Source organism: Macrosteles quadrilineatus, unplaced genomic scaffold (genome assembly GCF_028750875.1).
Source record: "Macrosteles quadrilineatus isolate MER2022 unplaced genomic scaffold, UCM_ALF_1.0 Scaffold_4__1_contigs__length_99947679, whole genome shotgun sequence".
NCBI classification, from domain to species: domain Eukaryota; kingdom Metazoa; phylum Arthropoda; class Insecta; order Hemiptera; family Cicadellidae; genus Macrosteles; species Macrosteles quadrilineatus.
Genome location: NW_026542597.1, coordinates 56,700,607 through 56,724,729, shown reverse-complemented (window position 1 = coordinate 56,724,729; position 24,123 = coordinate 56,700,607). Strand labels below are relative to the sequence as shown.

Genomic DNA, 24,123 nt, shown 5'->3' with positions numbered 1-24,123 from the left:
ACCGCCATCTTAGAGAGTCTTATAAACACGGCAGACCGGGATTTTCACCATCCAATTATTGTATTAAGTAGAATAAATTGTTAGAATATAACTTATAAACATGTCAGAAAATAGTGCTGAAGTGAAGAGTGAAAATTCTGTTGAGAATGAAAGCCAGGTATTTTAGTTTTATTTCGAACAGTTGAGTGTAAAGTTAGTCAAATAAGTTCTGTGTAGGCCTACGGCAAACGTGATCGTTTAGTACGTAACAAGTTGAGAGATTTCCGAGTAATGTTATTTTATAAATTCTGTGACACGTTCAACGAAGATATGACCATTAGAGGATTTAATAATGTTAACACTCTTATAACGCCCATAATAAGCACTAATTTAAGTTTAGTCGTACTTTTTACATGAACAAATTGGTGAAGGTCGGCCATGATGTTATTGAAGCAGCATCACCTAGCGGCTAATGGTTCCTTTATCTCGTATGCTACGGTTATGAGTTGCGCGCCTTTTTTAACAGTCATCATTCCTTAATAGTAACAAGTATTTTATTAGTTAGCCTAAGTAATATTAATCAATCAATGAATTAACCATCGATTGGTGTTTGTAGGCTGTTTAAAAAAATAAATTTGAAAGAATAGGCTAGGCTGACAAATTGTGAGAACAATAGACTTGAAGCAAGAACCAGGATTTGATGGCTTCCTCACAAGTTTAACCTAGGCCTAGAATAACTTAGTTAAGTTAATATTCCCTACCCTATTACCTAGCAGGATTAAGCTTAAACTTACCTAGGAAATGCATATTTCAATTAAACTTAAATGTAAGTAGGCCTAATATAGCCTAACTTATTGGTGTGAACATGGCAATAAGTAGTGCGTGCGTCGTAAAAAATTTATTGCTGGCCGTTTTGCGGAAAAATACGGCTGTGAACCATATTACCGATGATGTCAACAGATAGAGGAAACTTTAACGGACACGACAGTATCAATATCATGTACGTGGGGGGTAAAGTCAGCATAAGTAGTGCGCGTTCCTTAAAAAATCTATTGCTAGCCGTTTTGTGGAAAATACGGCCGCGAATTATATAACCGATGATGTAGAGATGGGAATTACCTTTACTTTTGAGAAACGCGTTACAACGTTCCATTACAACTTGGTAACAGGTTACAGTAACCTGTTAATTTTGTAACCTGTTACCAGTCCGTTCCTCCCCCACCACACCGTGACATCCAAGTGACATCCCAGCCCCAGCTCGGCGGGTATGTAACGAAATTCTCGCTGGGTGTTATTGCTCTACCCTGTTACTGGCCGTATGTTCGTTCTGGCTCGGCTGGGCTGTAACGTTATTATTATTCCAGCTTGGCGTTATTCTCTGCGGGTGGTTTATTCGTTCCAGTTTGGCCGTAATGTAACGAAATTCTTGCTGGGTGTTATTGCTCTACCATGTTACTGGCCGTGTTCGTTCGTTTCGGCCCGGATATACTGTTTAATTCTAGCATGGGTGTTACCTAGCTGGACGTTTCGTTCCAGTTTTTCCATAATTATTGTTGGTGTTAATGTTGCCACACTAAGTTATGTACAGTTCTCGCGTACGTTAAATTCCGGCTGGAATGGAACGTTTTCTCACATTTTATTATTTTAAAGACTTTTTGTTGCTTTCAGGACTTTGATCCTGACGGAACCGGTACAGGAGATCAATCCATAAGCCAATGAGCGCAGCATTACAAAAATAACAGGGTATTCTGAGTAACGTGTTATCTTGATAACAGGTTACAATTTATTAACAGTGTTATTTACCCTGTTACGTTAAATAACGCCCATCTCTACGGATTATGTCAACAGAGAGGACACTTATAACGGACACGACAGTATCAATATCAAGTACCTGGTGAGTAAGTTAGGGGGGGGGGGGGGGTAAAGTCAGCAAAAAGTAGTGCGTGCGCCTCTTAAAATCAATTGCTGGCCGCTTTGCGGATAACTTACATACGGCAAGATGGCCAGCATTAGATTTTTTAAGACGCGCACACTAACTTAGGCCTACTTATTTGCTGACTTAAAAAGTGTCCTCTCTCTGTTGACATCCTCGGTAATATGGTCCGCGGCCGTATTTTTCCGCAAAACGGCCAGTAATAGATTTTATTGAGCGCGCGCACTACTTATTGCTGACTTTACCCCCTAACTTACTCTCCATGTACATGATATTGATACTGTCGTGTCCGTTAAAGTGTCCTTTATCTGTTGACATTATCGGTAATAACTTAAGGTTCGCGGCTGTATTTTTCCCCAAAACGGCCAACAATAGATTTTTAACCCTCCGAGTGTCATGCATCGCTGCAGCGACGCGTAACGCACTTTGTATAGTGTCGTGCGTCGCTGCAGCGACTCGCGAACACTGTTTACGGCGAAGGCTCTATGACTAACTGAATCGGACTGTACTGGATTGAGTTAGGTATCGTTCTTTCCGTAATATTCTAAGCTTTCTCCAGAGGTCTGTCTCTAAGCACTATTCATTTTAGTTCCGAAAATATTGTAGCAGACAGCTGACTAAGCTGATGTGCGTGTATTTGTAAACAACTAGGTTACCCTCAGACCGATGACTGATGTGTTTTATTACGTTTATCATTGTTTTAGTGTTAAAAATCAAAAGTAGTGATATACGTGGTGCATTATAAGAAGATTTAAGTGGTTTTGAAGTGCTGGTTGATGATCCTGAAGAAGTAGGTAGTGATATTGATGTAAATTATCAGCCAGATTCCTAGCTATGGTTGGGCTATGCATTCTTAGCTAAACGCTATGTACTGAAATCTGTTTTTTGCCCATAACTTATTTATTTGCAAATCTACTTCCTTATATTATTATATATTTGTAATCCTCATAAAATTTAGAACAAAGTGGCTATTTTCAAATATTTATAGGCCTATAATTTATACAATTTCATTGAGCGCAAACTTATTTTTTTTTGAAAATTTTCGAAATTATACATTTTTTTTTACCTAAAAAATTTTTTTTGAAAAAATGTTCCTTATGTTTTATATATAATATTGAAGCCCAAGATTTTCCAAACAAAATGGTATATAGAACAGTATAATTGACATTGTTTTTAAGCTTCTCAGATCAGTTTTAATAAAACCTTGCAAATGAGCAAAAAATAGGCTGACATTAAGGCCAAAACACGTGACACTCGGAGGGTTAAGGCGAGCGCACTACTTATTGCCAGGAAGTATATAACTTAAGTAAATAGGCACATTAGCTTAAAATAATCTAACTTTACAAAATTAACTTACATCTAACTTAACTTAGGGCATAGGTCCTTAAAGAAACAGAAAGAACAAAAACGGTAAGTTAAGTTATATGCATAGGCCTAGGCCTACCTAATAAGTTAAGGTGACAATGGTAACCTAGGCCTATGTACGGTAATATTTATATCACCAGAAACTAGATTTTTATCGGTAACTTAGGCTAAACTTACCTGAAAACATTAGGGTAACGTTCACTTCATGCAACAATTTCAGTTGTCACAAAATTAAACTTAATAAGTTACTCAATCCACAATTTTCTTAATTTTCTGAAATGTCGTAACCTAAAATAACTAAGTTGAGTTAGGCCTAGGCCCCAGACCTAATCAATCGTTCTTAGAGTTTTAACTTACGGTAGGCCTACTTTCCTGTTAAGTTAAATGGGAACATTCATTTTTTTTTTTCTCGATGGCCTAAATCGGTATTTTTGTTTTCCTTTTACGATCCATAACTTAACTTATTGTATCTGTTTTAATATCTTCAAACGCATTTAAATTACAGACAGACAGACAAACAGACGTAGAAAATAAGTTATGTCTAAGTTATACTAGGTCCAATAACCCAATTTGAGTTATTCGTATTGAGTTAGAGAATAGGATTAAGAACTACCGTAACTCAACTTAATCTTGTTTAGGCAAAAATAATAAGTTACCGTAAGTTTAGCCGGAATTTAAACATGAAATTTTAAACTTTAGTTACCGGTACAGAAGAATTCTCAATCTTTGTTACGTAATAGGCCTACAACTTGGTCAATGGCAATAAACTTTCTTATTCTTATTCTTATTAGTTTAGAACAGTTTCTTTTCGATCTTAAGTTACAATTTGTGTAGCGAATTTCCCACATAAGGGAATAATCTATTACCGCAGGTCTCATGGTAAGACCTAGACCGATTAACTTTTTCAATTTGAGGTCCCCAGAGGCCACCGTTCAAATTCATATGGTCCGTTAACGAGATAACTCGAGCAAAGATGATCCGATATTGATGAAATTTGGTACGAATGTGTGAACCTAAATTTAAGTTATTGAAGCGTTGTATGCCCAACGGTTACGGTAATTAAAAAAAATTGTAAATCTAAAATTCCCAAGTTATTTTCATGGAGAATAAATAAACTGTTGTTGTTTGCTTGTTTATGGATATAATAGTATTTAAACCAAATTTGGAAATTTTGTATATTCAATACTCAGATATCGACATTGCAATAAAAAAAAACACATCTCAATATCTTCCCTGTAGCAGCAAACCTAGGTACCTACTCACTAAAATTAATGTTAAATTAATTAAATATGAAATAAATCTGACAATTTTTAGGGAATATTTTAGCGATATATCTCTCAAATAGGTACCCCCGACTGCAACCCGGTACCTATAATTAAACATACCCGGGCCCCATGGTGTAGGCCGGAGCATACGCACCAACCTTAGACACACCGTGGCTGGATAACTTAGGGTCTTCAGGGTCACCAGCTGCCGAAGCAACCCTTCGGAAAGAGGGTTGCCCCTCAATCCTAACCAGGGATACCGGTTACTTGGTCTTACGTCCTTCCAACTGGGTTCCCCAGGGCCGAAACCCCCACAGACCATGATGGAGTCCATGGACGCAACATAGTGCAAGCGACACTCGGGACCTATCTAATCCCTGACAGGCCATAACCCGCCATCAAAGCCAGGAGGAAGGGGACCCCCTATTTACACTACTACCTACCCGATCGAGGCCATCCCATTCGCTGGGAAACCAGGGATAACCTGGGCGATAGATCCCCAGATACCCCCAGCGGGCTTGATCCCAGCACCCGATCTACTTCATTTGCCCATCTAACCCAACATCACTACCGGGCTTCCCATCAGGGTTTCCCAAAAGGAGGCAGGTATAGAAGTGGAACCCACCCGGATGAACCTATCCACCAAAGGTGGCGACACCCTTAGCTCAATTGAGGTCCATGGAGAACCCCCCACACTCTAGATAACCATACCTTCCGGCCTCAGAGAATGAACTAAGGAAAGTCCTACAAACATATTTATAAAAAACCTATATGATAATCCAACCCAACATACCTGCCGCATTGTGATGTATAAGTGTGGCCTCCAGATAATACCAAAGTACCGGTACCGTTTTTTGTACTAAGCTATTGAACTAAGCTTATTGGGTTGAACACAATAAATAACACAACTTGTAGGCCTACTTATAGAAACAGCTTGAGAGGTTTTAGACGGTTCCATTTAAGAATAAACATGTAACTTAGGCTACCTTGGGAATTTACGTAAAATGTTTAGTGTTTATGATCCATAGGCCCACTGTTTTTGTTATATACCTATAAGTTAATATCCGTGGATCAGCCTAACTGAGGACTAAGTTCTGTTTGAAAGGTGTTTTTTTTTTACATTTTACTTATTAAATTGGCAAAGTAAAAAAATGAGTTGAATAATTTTAAACGATGATGTAGGTTTGTATTAAGTTAGGCCCTATCGTATGTCTCAAAGATCTTTCGATGTTCTTGCGAGCAAGGTACAAACATTTTTGAAGTAGGCTAACGAATTTGCCGAGTCACTTTCCCCCTTCCCAACTTGCATCCAATCCAAACACCAAAGGACGCAAGATGTGCTACATTAAGACACTTAATTTTGTTAAATGTAGGTAACGTAAGTTAGCCTATTCAAGAAGGAAACCACTACATTTTCTGACAACACAATCCTTAAGTGACTAGTAACAATAAATTTGCTGGCGTCAAGCATAAATGGCTCCGATTTAACTCAGCAAAACTAAGATTGAGTTTTACACCGTGCATAGAAACAACTAAGAACCATTAGCTTAGTTATACAGTAGACCCCCTCTTAACCGACCCTAATGGGACCGGACCTATGTCGGATGATTCAAAAGGTCGGATAAAACTGGCAATCCCTAAAATCATAACATAATGAAGTGCTATTCATTTGGAATTATATAATCATTATTTTGAAGTCATACTTGCATTATTTATAAAATAAATTACTCTTATCTCCTTTTTCATATTGATAGAAATGTCACAAATAAACACAAAACACGGTTAAGTCAAATAGGCCTACTTTCAGTGGAATATATTATTATAATACTAGGCAAGAGTCAATAAAATTCCTATTTTAATAACTTTACTACTGTAATGTATTAATTAATGCTTTCCAAATACATCGTAATACAGTAAAGAACCTTTTTCGTCATTAAAGATACAAGCGACCATTTTGTTACAAGACAGGACGTTTATTATAGCCTCTGACTGGAGGCTCGAGGCACAAAAACTATCTTGACCTTGGAGTTGTTAACACCCCTTCCCTGCCCTCCCTACAAGTTGCGTTGTTTGTTTACTCCAGCGATAAGATAATCAGTTCTCAAAATCGTAACGCACTTTATGATGTTATAAATTTGCGGCACAGATAACAAATCAGATCAGATGTGCTCGAGCTACGAACGATGATGACAAACTGACAATAGGCTATGCTATATTTTTGTGATCACCACAAAATAACTTATTGTTAGTCATATCCTGTGGAGCGTATGGTTCAGTTCTCATCACCCAGCGTGGGAGCGGAAATGCCGGGATTCCTAGAAAGCGGCGGTTAAACCGAGCTGCTCTCAAAGCAAGGTCGGTTAAAACAAACTGTATTATTTTACGATCAAAGGCGGATAATCCGATTATCGGTTAATACGAGGTCGGTTAAGAGGGGGTCTACTGTAGATACATAATCCTGTAGCCTAACCTAGTCCAGGCCTGTTAAATTATATTAACTTAGGCTTTTTTAGGCTAAAGTAAAACTTATTTATGATTTTATTGGAGATAAGTTATACCCTAGTTGCACCACAGAAAACATACTACTATAACCCAGAACACCAACCGCATGGTAAAAAGCATTAAGTGTTTTGAGAGAGCTTTGCCTGTCAATCCCTAGGCTGCGCCACCAGCGTTGCCATGCACTCAGTATAGCAACGCTGGTGGCGCTGCCTACAAATTGACAGGCAAAGCCCTCTCAAAACACTTAATGCTTTTTACCATGCGGTTGGCGTTCTGGGTTATAGTAGTATGTTTGCTGTGGTTGCACTGACCATGAAGTTAACCTACGTAGCCTAATATAATGATGTAGAGTCCAAACAGATGTCACAAAGTTATGTTGTGGTATAACTTAAAGTAGCATGATGGGTAAGCATGACTTCAGGTTCGTGTGCTGTGATGCTCCAGGTCTGTTGCTAGCGGTAGGAATGCCACATCAGTCGTCACGCGGCATCTCATTCTATTTTCGTTCTATACGTTATAGGCGAACTTAAGAATGTAGATGTTATTTACTTGAAAGGTGCTGCTCTTTCATGAAGACTATAGGCTACTAGGCTTACTTATTTTGAACATAAGTTAGCCTATTCCCACACAAATTTGTTGGGGTTTTTTCAAACTTGAAGCTTATGCACCTACTTTTTGTTCCATATATTCATTATTTTTTCAGCATTTAAGTATAACTTTTATTTACTTACGGTACTGTTTACTTATTGACAAATACCCAACTTAACAACAGAAAACCGTTTTATTTTTAAACATCATCTGTATTTTGAGGCGTTCTCAATTCGGAGTTCAGTAATGATGCAAATGTTCCTGTCTCAGTGTGCTGATACTATTTCTCAGATTCTTTCATAAGATGTCGCTCCATAAAAAAGTACGGTATAGAATTGCCTTATTGGAAAATGTAATGGGAAATTTAAATAATAATTTTAAAGTACTACTTAATAAGTTACTCAATCCACAATTTTCTTAATTTTCTGAAATGTCGTAACCTAAAATAACTAAGTTGAGTTAGGCCTAGGCCCCAGACCTAATCAATCGTTCTTAGAGTTTTAACTTACGGTAGGCCTACTTTCCTGTTAAGTTAAATGGGAACATTCATTTTTTTTTTTCTCGATGGCCTAAATCGGTATTTTTGTTTTCCTTTTACGATCCATAACTTAACTTATTGTATCTGTTTTAATATCTTCAAACGCATTTAAATTACAGACAGACAGACAAACAGACGTAGAAAATAAGTTATGTCTAAGTTATACTAGGTCCAATAACCCAATTTGAGTTATTCGTATTGAGTTAGAGAATAGGATTAAGAACTACCGTAACTCAACTTAATCTTGTTTAGGCAAAAATAATAAGTTACCGTAAGTTTAGCCGGAATTTAAACTTGAAATTTTAAACTTTAGTTACCGGTACAGAAGAATTCTCAATCTTTGTTACGTAATAGGCCTACAACTTGGTCAATGGCAATAAACTTTCTTATTCTTATTCTTATTAGTTTAGAACAGTTTCTTTTCGATCTTAAGTTACAATTTGTGTAGCGAATTTCCCACATAAGGGAATAATCTATTACCGCAGGTCTCATGGTAAGACCTAGACCGATTAACTTTTTCAATTTGAGGTCCCCAGAGGCCACCGTTCAAATTCATATGGTCCGTTAACGAGATAACTCGAGCAAAGATGATCCGATATTGATGAAATTTGGTACGAATGTGTGAACCTAAATTTAAGTTATTGAAGCGTTGTATGCCCAACGGTTACGGTAATTAAAAAAAATTGTAAATCTAAAATTCCCAAGTTATTTTCATGGAGAATAAATAAACTGTTGTTGTTTGCTTGTTTATGGATATAATAGTATTTAAACCAAATTTGGAAATTTTGTATATTCAATACTCAGATATCGACATTGCAATAAAAAAAAACACATCTCAATATCTTCCCTGTAGCAGCAAACCTAGGTACCTACTCACTAAAATTAATGTTAAATTAATTAAATATGAAATAAATCTGACAATTTTTAGGGAATATTTTAGCGATATATCTCTCAAATAGGTACCCCCGACTGCAACCCGGTACCTATAATTAAACATACCCGGGCCCCATGGTGTAGGCCGGAGCATACGCACCAACCTTAGACACACCGTGGCTGGATAACTTAGGGTCTTCAGGGTCACCAGCTGCCGAAGCAACCCTTCGGAAAGAGGGTTGCCCCTCAATCCTAACCAGGGATACCGGTTACTTGGTCTTACGTCCTTCCAACTGGGTTCCCCAGGGCCGAAACCCCCACAGACCATGATGGAGTCCATGGACGCAACATAGTGCAAGCGACACTCGGGACCTATCTAATCCCTGACAGGCCATAACCCGCCATCAAAGCCAGGAGGAAGGGGACCCCCTATTTACACTACTACCTACCCGATCGAGGCCATCCCATTCGCTGGGAAACCAGGGATAACCTGGGCGATAGATCCCCAGATACCCCCAGCGGGCTTGATCCCAGCACCCGATCTACTTCATTTGCCCATCTAACCCAACATCACTACCGGGCTTCCCATCAGGGTTTCCCAAAAGGAGGCAGGTATAGAAGTGGAACCCACCCGGATGAACCTATCCACCAAAGGTGGCGACACCCTTAGCTCAATTGAGGTCCATGGAGAACCCCCCACACTCTAGATAACCATACCTTCCGGCCTCAGAGAATGAACTAAGGAAAGTCCTACAAACATATTTATAAAAAACCTATATGATAATCCAACCCAACATACCTGCCGCATTGTGATGTATAAGTGTGGCCTCCAGATAATACCAAAGTACCGGTACCGTTTTTTGTACTAAGCTATTGAACTAAGCTTATTGGGTTGAACACAATAAATAACACAACTTGTAGGCCTACTTATAGAAACAGCTTGAGAGGTTTTAGACGGTTCCATTTAAGAATAAACATGTAACTTAGGCTACCTTGGGAATTTACGTAAAATGTTTAGTGTTTATGATCCATAGGCCCACTGTTTTTGTTATATACCTATAAGTTAATATCCGTGGATCAGCCTAACTGAGGACTAAGTTCTGTTTGAAAGGTGTTTTTTTTTTACATTTTACTTATTAAATTGGCAAAGTAAAAAAATGAGTTGAATAATTTTAAACGATGATGTAGGTTTGTATTAAGTTAGGCCCTATCGTATGTCTCAAAGATCTTTCGATGTTCTTGCGAGCAAGGTACAAACATTTTTGAAGTAGGCTAACGAATTTGCCGAGTCACTTTCCCCCTTCCCAACTTGCATCCAATCCAAACACCAAAGGACGCAAGATGTGCTACATTAAGACACTTAATTTTGTTAAATGTAGGTAACGTAAGTTAGCCTATTCAAGAAGGAAACCACTACATTTTCTGACAACACAATCCTTAAGTGACTAGTAACAATAAATTTGCTGGCGTCAAGCATAAATGGCTCCGATTAAACTCAGCAAAACTAAGATTGAGTTTTACACCGTGCATAGAAACAACTAAGAACCATTAGCTTAGTTATACAGTAGACCCCCTCTTAACCGACCCTAATGGGACCGGACCTATGTCGGATGATTCAAAAGGTCGGATAAAACTGGCAATCCCTAAAATCATAACATAATGAAGTGCTATTCATTTGGAATTATATAATCATTATTTTGAAGTCATACTTGCATTATTTATAAAATAAATTACTCTTATCTCCTTTTTCATATTGATAGAAATGTCACAAATAAACACAAAACACGGTTAAGTCAAATAGGCCTACTTTCAGTGGAATATATTATTATAATACTAGGCAAGAGTCAATAAAATTCCTATTTTAATAACTTTACTACTGTAATGTATTAATTAATGCTTTCCAAATACATCGTAATACAGTAAAGAACCTTTTTCGTCATTAAAGATACAAGCGACCATTTTGTTACAAGACAGGACGTTTATTATAGCCTCTGACTGGAGGCTCGAGGCACAAAAACTATCTTGACCTTGGAGTTGTTAACACCCCTTCCCTGCCCTCCCTACAAGTTGCGTTGTTTGTTTACTCCAGCGATAAGATAATCAGTTCTCAAAATCGTAACGCACTTTATGATGTTATAAATTTGCGGCACAGATAACAAATCAGATCAGATGTGCTCGAGCTACGAACGATGATGACAAACTGACAATAGGCTATGCTATATTTTTGTGATCACCACAAAATAACTTATTGTTAGTCATATCCTGTGGAGCGTATGGTTCAGTTCTCATCACCCAGCGTGGGAGCGGAAATGCCGGGATTCCTAGAAAGCGGCGGTTAAACCGAGCTGCTCTCAAAGCAAGGTCGGTTAAAACAAACTGTATTATTTTACGATCAAAGGCGGATAATCCGATTATCGGTTAATACGAGGTCGGTTAAGAGGGGGTCTACTGTAGATACATAATCCTGTAGCCTAACCTAGTCCAGGCCTGTTAAATTATATTAACTTAGGCTTTTTTAGGCTTAAGTAAAACTTATTTATGATTTTATTGGAGATAAGTTATACCCTAGTTGCACCACAGAAAACATACTACTATAACCCAGAACACCAACCGCATGGTAAAAAGCATTAAGTGTTTTGAGAGAGCTTTGCCTGTCAATCCCTAGGCTGCGCCACCAGCGTTGCCATGCACTCAGTATAGCAACGCTGGTGGCGCTGCCTACAAATTGACAGGCAAAGCCCTCTCAAAACACTTAATGCTTTTTACCATGCGGTTGGCGTTCTGGGTTATAGTAGTATGTTTGCTGTGGTTGCACTGACCATGAAGTTAACCTACGTAGCCTAATATAATGATGTAGAGTCCAAACAGATGTCACAAAGTTATGTTGTGGTATAACTTAAAGTAGCATGATGGGTAAGCATGACTTCAGGTTCGTGTGCTGTGATGCTCCAGGTCTGTTGCTAGCGGTAGGAATGCCACATCAGTCGTCACGCGGCATCTCATTCTATTTTCGTTCTATACGTTATAGGCGAACTTAAGAATGTAGATGTTATTTACTTGAAAGGTGCTGCTCTTTCATGAAGACTATAGGCTACTAGGCTTACTTATTTTGAACATAAGTTATCCTATTCCCACACAAATTTGTTGGGGTTTTTTCAAACTTGAAGCTTATGCACCTACTTTTTGTTCCATATATTCATTATTTTTTCAGCATTTAAGTATAACTTTTATTTACTTACGGTACTGTTTACTTATTGACAAATACCCAACTTAACAACAGAAAACCGTTTTATTTTTAAACATCATCTGTATTTTGAGGCGTTCTCAATTCGGAGTTCAGTAATGATGCAAATGTTCCTGTCTCAGTGTGCTGATACCATTTCTCAGATTCTTTCATAAGATGTCGCTCCATAAAAAAGTACGGTATAGAATTGCCTTATTGGAAAATGTAATGGGAAATTTAAATAATAATTTTAAAGTACTACTTAAGTTAGGCTAATATGTAAATGAACACATTTTGATGACCAAGTAAACTATTTTTAATTTAATAATGTTTTTAAAGCCTTTACCTTTACATGCCTTTAAAAATCAATATTTTGGGGTAGCCTACTAAAATGATCCTAGTAGAATTAAAATTTGTTTTTAATGAAAAAAAATATATAGCCTATTAGCTTAAAGTTAATGCCAACGTAAAATTATTTAAAAACAAAAAAAATGTACATAATTTACTAGTAACTTAGAAGGTTTTTTAACCTAAAAGTGAGGAAGTTAGCTCACATAAACTCTGAAGACAAGGTGACTTCATTTTATGTCTAGACCTGAACAGGAATACAAAGTAAGGGAGCCTATTCGCCAGAGCTAATGCGGCAGAGGGGCTTTGTCAATCACATTGTGTGACTCCAAAGCTTTGGGTCCACTGCCAGATAATGAGAGTGCAAGTAATGAGCAAATCATAGTTTAAAAAATATATCAGCTACAAAGTTTGGTGCCAATTTTAACTTTTTTGTTTATTTGTTTCAGCCCCAGGAAGAAAAGCCCACTGGAAGAGGAAAGAGGTCGGCGAGTAAAAGAGTGTCTTTGTTAACGAGGACAGCTCAGGAAGGTGAAGCTATATTGAAGGTCAGTATTACGATATTAGGCCGGTGGTATAAATTAATATTCTTAAATCATACAAAAGGATGAGGCAGTGAAACGGCACAACCTCGACTCCAGCTGACATCAGATGGGAGGTTATGAGAGAACAGAGAAAATGACTGAACGTCCAAACAAGTGGAAATTTCAGTCACAGCCATGGAGAGTTGGACGAGTGCACAATGTGCATATGTTGTAAATGCATATCAGCACACTTGTTGTGCGTTCAGTTTCCAGTCTCGGGCTCCTGTGCCATCAAGGAAAGCTCCCTTGGGTGAATAACTTTGAAGCCACTGCTGGCACATTAAAAGCGTTAGAAAACTTTTGCAGACGGTTTGTGTGTGCTACGACGAAATGCCATGGGTGGATTTCTTCTCAGACTTTAACCAAGTGTGCTAAACCAAGGACGCCAACCTTGCTGACACTGTAGTGATGTAAAATACCCCGGTATTTAAAACTCGGGGTAAATACCCAAAATCCATAAATACCCGGGTATTTTGGGTATTTATAAAATCAATTGAAATTCATTTATATTTACCCCTAAATATGTTATTGTTATTACATGATAAATTAGGATAGTCAATAACACCTTTTACAGTAGTTAACTTGAAGCTTTGCTCGCTTAATGATTTAGCACTTTTTTTTATAATACATAAAGTTTCTAAATAAGCATGGGGTTTTGTGTCTTAAATCGAGTAACATCAGTTAAATTTAACTCACTAAAAAATAGTATATATTAAAAAAGGCTGTGGCTATTTCAATTTTTATAATTAATTTCATAAATTTATAACCAATTAAATAACATAAACAAACAAAATTATTTTAATTTATAAACAACAATTTATAAAAATGTTGGGTACTTATGATGCAACATTTTTATTGTATAAATGGTTTGGAAGGCTAGACAGGCCTATTTGACATCTAGGCAGAATGATATAATACTTTTAAGTAGGCTCAATTAAACTTTTCTGTGTTACCGCTTGGTTGGAAACAATAATATATTTGGATAAACCTACTAAAAAAACGTATCTCCTGTTTTTTGGTCGAACCTAATATAATTTTGAAAGATTTATTGTGCTATAGATTCCAATGTTTTGTATCACAAGTTTATGAAATTAGTTTTTTTTTTTTTTTTGATAGCATTGATACCAACAAAAGATTTAGAACAAAAATATTAAATCCTGCCATCCTACAGATTGAATTTTAAAATTATTTTTCTTAAGTTGTTTACACATAGGCTACTACTAGGTTAAATTTTCCTGTCTTTCTATATAATAATTATTAGGTACTTTGCAAATTAATTTTTTTCACTTTCAATCAAATAAATTCATCTATCTATCATAGAAATTAAAAAATCATAAGGAGTCAGGAACTGTGCAGTACCATGCGACCAGGGTATTTATGCCGATTATAACCAGAAGTAAAATGCCAGTAGTGACCATATGAAATTTTGTTTAACACATTTTATCATCATTTTACTATCCTTGGAAGGTAATAATTGCAAAAAAACATCTAAATCTTCTCTAACTTTAATAAAAATTATAAATACCCAGTTTTTGGGTATTTACCCAATTTAAACCCAATTTATATTTACCTACCCACTGGGTATTTACCCGGCCCACATCACTATGACACTGTGTTAAAAAAATATAGTTTTTAAGCTAAATATTGAATTTCCACTCATAGAAGAAGAAAAAGCGCTTTATTTTCAAAATACCCAGTGCACAATACAAGTTAATTTGCAGGGGACGCGCCTACGCGCTACATCAATAACCTCTCGGTCGTCTGCCGGAATTTCCACTCATAGATGTAAGATTTAAAAGTTAAATAAATCATAACAAGCTGATACCCGTGCTTTGCAACGGGAATAAAATGTGACCTAGAGAGCTATTAAAGTGGTGCTGATGTGTGTTTTAAAATACAGCAACTCTATGATTTAGTTTCAAAATATAAACTGATTTAAAAGCGTAAACCTACTTACTTTCAAACCCCTACTTTTGATTTTAATAGATCCTTAAGAATATGACAACATACCCTAGTGTAGCAATATCATCAATTGCTTCATATTGATCCTTCATGAATGACATGTTTTACTATAATTCTTCAATTTTAGTCAAGCCTCTTCACATATAAGCTTACTATATAAATCAAAAAATGAAACTTTGAGCAATTATGTTTTATAACGTATACAACCTCACTTTAAAACCAAACATAACCCTCATCAATCTACATAAAGCGTCACAAACATCTTTTTCGAATAATAAACAAACAACAGTTCATTGTACTGACCAGCTGTTTCATTAACTAAATTTAATTAAATAATTTAAACATTGGAAGCATGCCAGGCGTAGCCCATTGAAAATCAGCCTGTGGGGCAGATCCCTTAGGAAGTTTGTCCATATCAATACTTTTCGGCAAATATTCACATTCTTAGCTTTATTTTGATATGAATATATTTTTATTTGGTAAATCACCTTAACCGTTTACATAAAATTTGATTGTACCACTTTAATAATATATAATAGATATTTTAATAAACTAGGTGTACTATGCAGTTGACTGCTTGCAATATTGAGCAGAGCTAGCATATTCCGATCCTTTTCTTAAGTCAATGCTACATCGGTTTGTCGTAAATGAGATATATACATGCAGTAACTTATCTAATGGTATTTTTGGTTCACGTCAATGGAATGTCTATTTGCAGTATCCAAAGTCAACAATTATAAGTCTGCTTCACGGAAATGAATTGTCTACTTGTAGGAACCAAAGACTATGTTTCATCTGGTTCTCATAAATTAAATGTCTACTTGCAGTATCCAATGTCAATTATATATTTGGTTCACATAAATAGAATGCCTATTTGCAGTAGGCTATCCAAAGTCAATGGTGCATCTGGTTCACTTTACTGGGATTTCTATTTACAAGATCTAAAGTCAATGGTAGTACCTACGTCTGGTTCACGTAAACTAATTGTTTATTTGCAGTATCCAAAATCAATTGTACACCTGCTTCACATAAATGAGAAATCAACTTGCAGTATCCAAAGTCAATGGTCCATTTGGTTCACATAAATAAGATGCCTATTTGCAGTATCTATAGTCAATGGTAGACTTACTTCTAGTTCACTTAAATCGGCTTCTATCCTTATTTTCAATATATTGACTGTCAATACCCAACACTATTTACTTGCAGTAATATCCAAACACAATCGCACATTTTGTCCACGTTAATGAATTGTCTACTTGCAGTAGGCCTATCCAAAATCAATGGTATCTTTGGTTCTCATTAATTAAATTCCTATTTGCAGTAGGTACCTGTAATTCAAAGTCTACAATGGTACATCTAGTCATAAATAAAACATGTTTTGGTTGGTCTATGATCTACTAGTTCAAGTAAATAGAAAGTCTATTTGCAGTATCCTTTAACTCAATGGTTAACATAAATGGAATGGCTATTTGGAGTAATTTAAGTCAATGGTGCATCAGCATAATTCCAGCGATGCTAATTTTTGGTTATTCATTTTGTAGTAAATTATGCTCAATGATTGTTCTTTCCTTTTTCTCTGTACAGTATTTGTATGTGCTATTTTAGATGTTTTGCTGACTAACATATGTTACGACTCTTGTTAACATTTTTATTGTTATCTCGCAAATAATATAATGGCAACCAATTAACCCATAAGGCCCATATTAAAGTTCTAAAAGTTGAAATTTACGTAGGGAAAAGCCCTGTGTTCCGATTTGTACCATTTCAGATTTATACCTTCCCATAATTGGTTACTATGACTGTGCTAAATTTCGTGTAGATCGCTTCAGCCGTTTGGGAGGAATATTTGTAGAACCAAAGCAGGAGTTTAGTATAAGAGCTTTGCTCGCTTCACTCCTTTTAATAAGTTATTTAATAAGACATCTCAAAATCGTGCCGTTTTACTGCCTCCTCTTGTAGGCTATTATTTTATTTTATTTTTAAAAGTGATTTAAATACTGTAAAACTTATGCTCATTGTGTCTTACAAATTAATTATAGTTTATATTTGATTTACATTTCTTCTTCTCATTGCTGTAGGGTATGGGCCATAAGGAAGATGGTGCTACAGAAGGAAGGCGAACTACAAGGAGTTCCTCAAGAGGCTCAACAGGGTCTGCTCAAGCTACGCCTCCTCCTGCCAAGCGAGAAAGAAAAGCTCCATCAACGGGAAAAGGTAAGCTATTAAAGAACTGCCGTACCCGGATTATTTGACCATTGGGAAGGCGCAAAAACTGGATGGGAAACACATGGTTAGTTGAATATTAGTGAATATCAGGTTGGATGCTATGTTGGTGCACACCTTTTTACTTGTGGCCTCATTGCATCTAATAAATGCTGAAAATGATTATATCTGATAAGTCATAGCTCGTTTGCTTGAAAAAAAATCAGCTTAAAAAGACACAAACTTTTATGTTTGATTTTTAAATAATTTAAGATTTATAGCCTGTTTCCTGATTTACCAAGGCTTTTCTTTCGAAAATGGCTATAATTTTGGAAGTAGAGGTGTGCAGATATTTGCTCTAAGAAAATTCAATTTACAGTAGTACATTTCAGATGGACCTGGTGTATGTTTTGGTAGCCTACTCGTATCACACATTGGCTACTACCAACAATTTAGTTTAAACCGAAATAAGCCCTAATATTGGAGACAAAATTCTTGCTGAAATTCTTAGTCATTCATTGTATTTTCACTTTATGCTTAGAACAATATAATTGTCTCAGTATATTTATCACCTTGAACGTTTCTCACAGGCTCTCGGCGCGGAAGGCCCAAGAAGGGTGAAGAGCCAGAAGAGGAAAATGAAGAGGCTGAAGCTGAGAGTAAATCTGAAAATAAGGACGACGAGAAAAAAGAGGAAAAGACCGAAAATGGTAAAGCCGATGAAGCTGAAAAAAAAGAAAACAACGTGGACGGAACGGATGGTGGTGGCGATGCCAAACCAATGGAGGTAGATGAGTCGGACAAACCTGCAGTGGCAGAAGGTGACAAGCCTACTGACAACGGACCAGCTGAAGAGCCTAGTTCGCCAGCCAAAACGGAGGTGAGTTTTTCAGGGTGTCTAGTAGTCGGGAAAATCGGGAAAGTCGGGAATTAGTATTGAATTTCAAAATGGTCTTGAAAAGTCGGGATTTAGTCTTAAATTTGATTTCAAAGTCGGGAATTTTCATGATTTTGCCGCGACCGTCGTCTTGCGTTTACGTAACCGCGAAAGCCAATGATGATGATATCTGCTCGGCCTTGGGAAATGATTTTGTCGCGATCGCGGACGACGACCATGACGTTTCCGTGACCGCGGGAGATGACGATGACGTTTCCGTGACCGCGGGAGACGACGATGATGTCTACATGGCCGCGGGAAATGTTCATGATTTTGCCGTGATCGTGGACGACGACGATAACGTTTCCGTGACCGTGGGAGATGACGGTGATGTCTAAACAGCCGCGGGAAATGTTCATGATTTTGCCGCGATCGCGTACGACGACGACGACGTTTCCGTGACCGCGGGAGATGACGATGACGTTTCCGTGACCGCGGGAGACGACGATGACGTTTCCGTGACCGCGGGAGACGACGATGACGTTTCCGTGACCGCGGGAGATTACGATGACGTTTCCGAGACCACGGGATACAACGAAGATATCTGCTCGGCCGCGGGAAATTTTCACGATTTTGTCGCGATCGCGGACGACGACGATGACGTTTCCGTGACCGCGGGAGATGACGATGACGTTTCCGTGACCGCGGGAGACGACGATGACGTTTCCGTGACCGCGGAGATTATGATGACGTTTCCGTGACCGCGGGAGACAACGATGATATCTGCTCGGCCGCGGGAAATGTTCATGATTTTGCCGCGATCGCGGACGACGACGATGACGTTTCCGTGACCGCGGGATACAACGATGATATCTGCTCGACCGCGGGAAATTTTCATGATTTTGTCGCGATCGCGGACGACGACGATGACGTTTCCGTGACCGCGGGAGATGACGATGACGTTTCCGTGACCGCGGGAGACGACGATGACGTTTCCGTGACCGCGGGAGACAACGATGATATCTGCTCGGCCGCGGGAAATGTTCATGATTTTGCCGCGATCGCGGACGACGACGATGACGTTTCCGTGACCGCGGGATACAACGATGATATCTGCTCGACCGCGGGAAATTTTCATGATTTTGTCGCGATCGCGGACGACGACGATGACGTTTCCGTGACCGCGGGAGATGACGATGACGTTTCCGTGACCGCGGGAGACGACGATGACGTTTCCGTGACCGCGGGAGACGACGATGACGTTTCCGTGACCGCGGGAGACGACGATGACGTTTCCGTGACCGCGGGAGACGACGATGACGTTTCCGTGACCGCGGGAGACGACGATGAAGTTTCCGTGACCGCGGGAGACGACGATGACGTTTCCGTGACCGCGGGAGACGACGATGACGTTTCCGTGACCGCGGGAGACTACGATGACGTTTCCGAGACCGCGGGAGACGACGATGATGTCATTGATGGTTACAAGGCCGCGGGAAATGTTCATGATTTTGCCGTGATCGCGGACGACGATGATCACATTTCTGTAACCGCTGCAGTCAATAATGATGTCTTAACGTACGGTACGCGGAAGATTTCATGATAAAAAAAACCAAATTTGCTAGTTGCTATTTAGTTTTATATTGCTGCATTATTTTTTACTTGAAAATACGACATTATCATAATACTACTTTATGACAAAGACAGGGGTGGTGTAGTATTATTTAGAAAATTTGGTTAAGCTATAAAAATTGGTATCGGTATCAAGAATTGAGAATCGATACATTTTGGTATCAACACCCACTAATTGTTGAAAAAACTAGTCTTGAAAAGTCTGGAATTAGTCTTGAATTTTGTAATGGAAATAAACTAGACACCCTGGTTTTTAGAACCACTGAAATATTAAATTTTTTAACATTATCTCAGTTAAGTTGCTCATAAATTTTACGAGAAATTTCTACTACTCCATTCGATACTAGCGGTCCTTAAAACATCAAGCTCCTTATAACCCAACTCATAGGTCAAAATACCTAGATCCAGCTTGATAATAGGCTAAGCATGAAGGTATTTAAATGTCTTTAGCATCTTTTACAAGGTTTGTGACGGGTAGTTGACGCAACCTGCATGACAAAAACATGATCTTTCCAGTACAGTAGACCCTCGGTAGTCCGGCACTGCTCTACTCCAGCACTCCAGTAATCCGGCGTCTTTTGAGAGCTATGGCCTTCTGCGATCACAGCAAAATTCTGATTATCTCACGCGGCTGTGTATACATTAAAATTGTCTCCCGCAGTCACGGAAAGGTCATTGCCGTCTTCTGCAATCGCGGCATAATCATGAACACTCCTGCGGTCATGTAGACATTATCATAGTTTTCCGCGATCGTGGCAAAATTCTAATCATCTTCCACAGCCGTGTAGACATTATCATCGACTCCTGCGGTCACAGAAATGTCATCGTCGTGTTGCATGATCGCTGCAAAATCATTAACAACTCCCGCGGTCATGTAGACATTATTGTCATGCGTGATCAGAGCAATAGCGGTTTACAAACAAGTGATCAGAGCAGAAGTATTTTTTTGCATTTTTAGTGTTTTTATAGATGACATAAAGTAATCCGGCAGTATCACGGTCTTATATCTGCCGGATTACTGACAGTCTACTGTAATGTGGATACCACGACTTATCTCCTACCAGACCTGTACTGCAAGGTGAATGTGAAATTGCTACTTATTTTAACTTTACAAATTGCAAGCAACACATTACCAGTTAATTGGTTTTCACAGGATACTCCTGCAAAGCCTGAGGAGGCTGAAAAACCAGAAGCAGAAACGAAAAAGGAGGAAGAGTCTTCAAAGCCCGAGTCAGGTGGTGAGAAAGCAGAGCCGGACACAAGAGAGGCGCCACCTCCTCAAAGCGAATAGGAATGACTGACCTTAATTTTGTAAAGTAAGTGACGATTCTAACGGTTCCAATCAGAATACCTATGTAAATATTTATTAGGATAGGTAACATTTTATTCTGTCTGCTTGAATCTGCTCACCATCAGTAACCTGATAATTACAAAGTAAAGTTAAATCATTGTTTAAAATGTACCTATATCACATACATAGAAATTACCTTCTGTGAAAAATGTCTAGCAAAAATGATTTTAAATATTTAAAAAATGCCATAAAAATAACGCCTATTTAAGACCTAACAAATTTAAGGAAACTGGTTGGGAAATAAAGTTGCTCTTTTTTCACACATAGGTACAGTAGATGTCTTTAATTCCCCGAGTTGATGTAGATAGTTGGGTGGAGAAAGGAAGGTTAAAAGGACATAATATAACCTGAACCCATCACACAAAAAAATTTTCTCATCAAAAAATTCTGGAAGAAGTCATTTTACAGTGACTTTAAAAATATTTTGAGCAGGCCTAAGTATTTTTAATACTGAACAAGCTTTACGAAATGTGGTCCGAATGGTGGGCCTTCATTTGCCACCCTGTATATTAAATATCAGGAAAAATTATTTTTCTTTTACCTACTCTAGATAATTTTATTCTAATTTATTAAACAATTTCATGTTGAATCAGCAAACTGTACAAATATCTTTTGAATTGTTTAATTCTACTATTTAATTATATTCCAATTATGTTTGTTTCAGAAAACTACCTGACCATTGTAGTTGAGAAAAGATCGTTCAACTCTAAAACTTTCTTTTTCAACAAACCCAGCAACAATGGCAGATTTTAGTTGTTAATTTGTTGATAACATTATTTTATGATTACTAACTAAAATGGGAAATTATTGTATGATAAATTATCTTTTTAATCGGGCATCTAAAGTTGATTTAATGATTTTAAAAATCAATTAAATCAATTCACACTTAGCTGGTCTTCTAAGAATTAGTAGTTGATTTAAGTAAAACAAACAATAACTATAGGTTTGTTCATTGAATTTTTAAGAATTTTTTAAAGAGATCTCCGTATGCATGCTTGTTAGTTTAGCAACAGTTTTTGAGGTATGTTTTAAACATAAGAATTGAACATTCTTACTCACGGCTGTCAGTTCAATGTCAGCTTATTTATCAATGACATTACCTGTAATATATTTTAAATCTTTAGATTAATTTATTAGGGTATTAAGAGTCCTTTGGTTTGGCTCATTTAAAAGAATTCATATTAATTGTTCATTAATTATGTAATTTTTAGTTTTCCAATTAAACTTTTAAGAGAGATTTTGTCATATATTTGTGTTTCTTGTTTGGGTGTTTATTTTTAATATGATGTAATTATTGTTCTAAATAATTTTAAGTAGTAAGTGTTGACAAAATATTTTAATGGAAATAGACATTTAAATACGTATTCATTTGAAGATTGAAAATCAACATGGTGATTTTATGGCAGTTTGTTTTACAAATTTCCTTTCAATGCCAACTTGTGAAGATAATTTGCATGGATTGAAATAACAGGCCTACATAATAAAACTGTGTGTACAATTATTTTAATATGTCGGATAATGTTTGTGAGTACATAATTAGAAGATGTTAAATGTGTGGCCACTTTTAGACTTAATTTAACTGTGTTTAATTTATGTTTTTTTTTATTTGTGTATGTTATTGGAATTTTTGCATCACAACATATTTATTAATAACAAAAAATCAGTGATAAACGTTATTTATAGACAAGTCTTGTACGTAAGGTTGTGAGGTGTTATATAGGTGGCATTGAAAGGACACGGCTTGGTAAAAAACATCAGCATCTCTACTCGCAAATTATTGACACGAAAGTACAAATTAGATATGAAAAAGTAATCTGGTTGATTTTTACCTGTGACAGGTTTGTTATAAAATAAGCTATTGGTTTGTGTAAAACCGCTATTTTTATGGTCAGTTGTATGTGTCATTACTGTTTTAAAAGAAAACCGTTTTCCTAAAAATAGTTTAAAACTAAGGCGATGCATAATCATTTTGTACTACAATGAATGTATTGAAAATAAATTGTGTGAGTACCAGTTTGTTGATTCTTATTTCTATGCTTGAGAGTCGCTAGAATCCACTGAGGGCCTAGTTCAAAACAGATGTTACCGTTCTCACACTCGTTTCAATGAATAAACCTAATAAATGTCTATTTAAAATTTAATTTAATGTGTACTTTTCCAAATGTAGTTTAAAATAATTTAGTGTAGAAATATAGATCAAATCAAATTATTTGATTATTTGTACAAAGTTGAATGAATTGAAAAGTCAAATATAATTACTTTTATTTTATTGTATTGTGTAGTCTTTGTGATGGTGTTTGGATGGACAACACTGTTCTATGTGTTTGTATCCTGTAATAAATACATTTTACGAATATCTTGTATGCTTACCTCGGAATGGTTTCTCCCCTAGAATTTTTGGCCCACAGCCTAAAATGTTTAAACAAATTTTGTTCTCTGATGAATATAAATTTGTGATTTTAAAAGTTATATTCCAATGAATTAGAATTAGAAATATCAATTGCTAACTTCTGCAGAGCAAGATATCAAAATTAAAATTATGCTGTTTATTTCTTTGCAACGAGTTGATTGTTGTTTACTTAGTTGCATAGCTGTTGGTTTAGTTTATGTATAAAAATTGTCCACTCACGTCAAATGAAAGGATTGATTTCTCTTACTTAGCAGCACTTATTTAATTAAAATGAGGACTCTGGTTTGAAATCAAATGTGAGAGATTAAGTTTGACCAATATAAACTTAATTGTTTAAATCCCATCGTTACAAAAGTTGGTTCCAGTTAGAAATATAAAGTGGGACCTTGATAACTAGCATAGCCTCTAGTGCAAGGCCACAAAATTAGTGTGTGTAACACTGCACCGATGGCATAATGCCATGGTAACAGTAAACATAGCACATTATAAAG

At 37.1% G+C, this 24,123-nt stretch overlaps 1 protein-coding gene across 1 annotated transcript; it reads left to right on the top strand.

Moving 5' to 3' along the window:
- On the top strand, positions 1-23,576 carry LOC128993345 (neuromodulin-like). The gene is made up of 6 exons (XM_054417185.1): positions 1-157; positions 13,064-13,162; positions 17,239-17,374; positions 17,953-18,242; positions 21,025-21,187; positions 21,887-23,576. The coding sequence occupies exons 1-5, from the start codon at positions 101-103 to the stop codon at positions 21,160-21,162; spliced, it is 720 nt and encodes a 239-aa protein (XP_054273160.1). The 5' UTR covers positions 1-100; the 3' UTR covers positions 21,163-21,187; positions 21,887-23,576.
- Positions 23,577-24,123: the final 547 nt, after the last annotated feature.